Source organism: Penaeus monodon, chromosome 30 (genome assembly GCF_015228065.2).
Source record: "Penaeus monodon isolate SGIC_2016 chromosome 30, NSTDA_Pmon_1, whole genome shotgun sequence".
Taxonomy (NCBI): Eukaryota; Metazoa; Arthropoda; class Malacostraca; order Decapoda; family Penaeidae; genus Penaeus; species Penaeus monodon.
This window is the reverse complement of record NC_051415.1, coordinates 5,598,780-5,601,130: the sequence shown is the minus strand read 5'-3', so window position 1 is coordinate 5,601,130 and position 2,351 is coordinate 5,598,780. Positions and strand designations below refer to the sequence as shown.

The 2,351-nt window shown below is 35.3% G+C and overlaps 1 protein-coding gene across 1 annotated transcript in view; it reads right to left on the bottom strand.

The window, feature by feature from the left end:
- LOC119592490 (serine--pyruvate aminotransferase-like) overlaps positions 1 to 2,351 on the bottom strand; it is a gene marked incomplete in the record, with an annotated part of 9,794 nt that overhangs the window by 2,231 nt on the left and 5,212 nt on the right. The window contains 6 exon segments of the mRNA XM_037941330.1: positions 119 to 214; positions 668 to 823; positions 1,081 to 1,243; positions 1,516 to 1,663; positions 1,665 to 1,709; positions 2,069 to 2,219. Coding sequence (XP_037797258.1) covers positions 119 to 214; positions 668 to 823; positions 1,081 to 1,243; positions 1,516 to 1,663; positions 1,665 to 1,709; positions 2,069 to 2,219 — 759 coding nt within the window.

Sequence of the window (2,351 nt, the reverse complement as noted above, 5' to 3'; positions counted from 1 at the left end):
AGCAGACATCTACTAAGAAAATTATCTGTAATAATACATCCAATTTTATATTTTCTTACCAGTGATATGGCAATGGCACAAACTTTAACAAAGAAAAGGAAAGGTGAAATTGACATACTTGCGAGGTGTGCCGTCACAGCCCCAGTAATTGGCCAACCAAGTCATGTCGGAGTAGAAACTTCTGATAGGAGTCTTTCTGGACCGTACCTTAGCCCTGGGAAAATTAATCACAATTATAGTATTTACTTCTTCTTTTGTAAGTGAAGAATAGTGTTCTAACTACTAACTAGATATGGGTTTCTCTGTCCTCTATCATGGAAAGGAATGTATTTTATCAAACAACTGTCATGAGAGGAATTTATTTACATTATAATCAACTTTGGTAACACACCAAAGAAATATTAACCATTTAATAACAACATTAATCAAATAACAAAGATGAGTTTGTGTATATTGGTTGATTGCTAAGCAGTACAGGATTAAAAGTTACATGCAGGCTATGATAATAGAAAAATAGCACAGAGAAATGATGGTCATCCACAATGTTTTTAACAAAGTCAGATTGAAAATAAAGGAGATACAGCAGAAGCCTAATAACACATCACAGTAAATAGTTAAAGAGGACAAACAACAGAAACAACGGCACACAACTCCATAAGCAACTTACATCGCCCTGTCATTAAATGCAATTGGAGCCATGGAAGGAGGTGCAGATATCACTTTCTGGGTTCCTGTGTAGACCACGTCAATCTCCCAACCATCCATGTAAAAAGGCACACCCCCTAATGATGCCACACAGTCTACAGCAAGCAGGGCACCATGTCTGAAAAGCATTGTTTTCTTAATATCATATAAATTGACAATCAATTTTACTCTTTTATATACGTACCCTCTGATGATAAGAGGAGATTAAAGAAATTTTACTTCCACGTTATATACAACTGCTTCAACAAATCTCTGCCACTAAATAGCTTCTGGCTTTAAAAAAAATTTCAGAATGTATATATATATATAAAAAAACATACTTCTAAAGGAGGAAACTCTCACATCTACAGCTTAAAACATGCAAGCTTTACCTACTTTCTACACAAAGCTCCTGCTCCCTCTAATGGCTGCAAGACACCTGTCGATGACTCTCCCTGGACCATAAAGAGGACGGCAGGTTTGTGTTGAGCGAGAGCAGCATCTAGCTCCTCTAGGGTAAAGGTATCTCCTGGCTTGTCGATAATGCGTACATCAGCATCTAACAATTAATCAAAGATGCTCATGCTTAGGCCCATGCATACAGAAGAAGCAATATTGTTAAAAATAAAAATAATAACTACTACAAATCAAATAAAATATTAGTAAAATAAAAGTAATAAATACTGTAATAAACCAAATGCAATTTCAACAAGATTTACAAATAATAACCAAGTTAAATAAAATAAATAAAAATATAAAACAATAACCATAAAAATTATTTTTAAAAAAATTCTCTCCTCTTTCCATCCCTATACTTTCCTCCGGCCTTACCGTGTCTCCTGGCCATGTCAGCCGCTCTCTCTCCCCAAATGCCATTCTGTGCGATGAGAATTCTGTCGCCAGGCTCCAAGAGGTTACACATAGTGGTCTCCATACCAGCATGTCCTGTGCCACTTACACAACACACAACTTCCGCCTTTGGTTTGAAATACATACCGCAATCCTTCTTTAACTTCATCCATGATCTGTTTTTTTTGTTTGTGCGTGAAAATAAGGACAAAGAAAAAAAAGAGGATTATGAAGAGACATAGAAGCAAAGAGGGAGTAAGAAAGATCATATAGGACTTTGAGGCATTAATTGAATAGTGGAAATATATGCATACAATTAGCATAACGTCAATATCTACTGAAAGGAAATACAACCACATAATTAGGTTAATATTAACATTTGCTAATTGGAAATATATTCACATAATTTGCTTAAAATCAGCATTTACGAAAAGAAAATATAGACACATGATTAGCTTAACACTGACATTTAGTAAAATGAAAATCACATACATCTTTCTCAAAATTAAGTCACATTACACAAAATTATAATTACTTGGGTAAACTCCGGATGCAGATGTCCTAAGAGAGGCTTCATCATAGCATAATGCACACGCAGAGGACTGTTCGAAGGGCCTGGTCCCATCAGGAGTTTTGATGGGACATTCAGGGGCTTTCGCAAGCATTCTGGCTGTGGTACATTCATCCTGTAACAGGAAATTAAATTCAATAAATATTATAAGCATATTTGATTGAAAGAAAAAAGGAAAAGAGACAGATACATGTCCCTTAACTTATCATAGCTAAGTTCGAATACAGTCCCATCAGATTAAAAATGC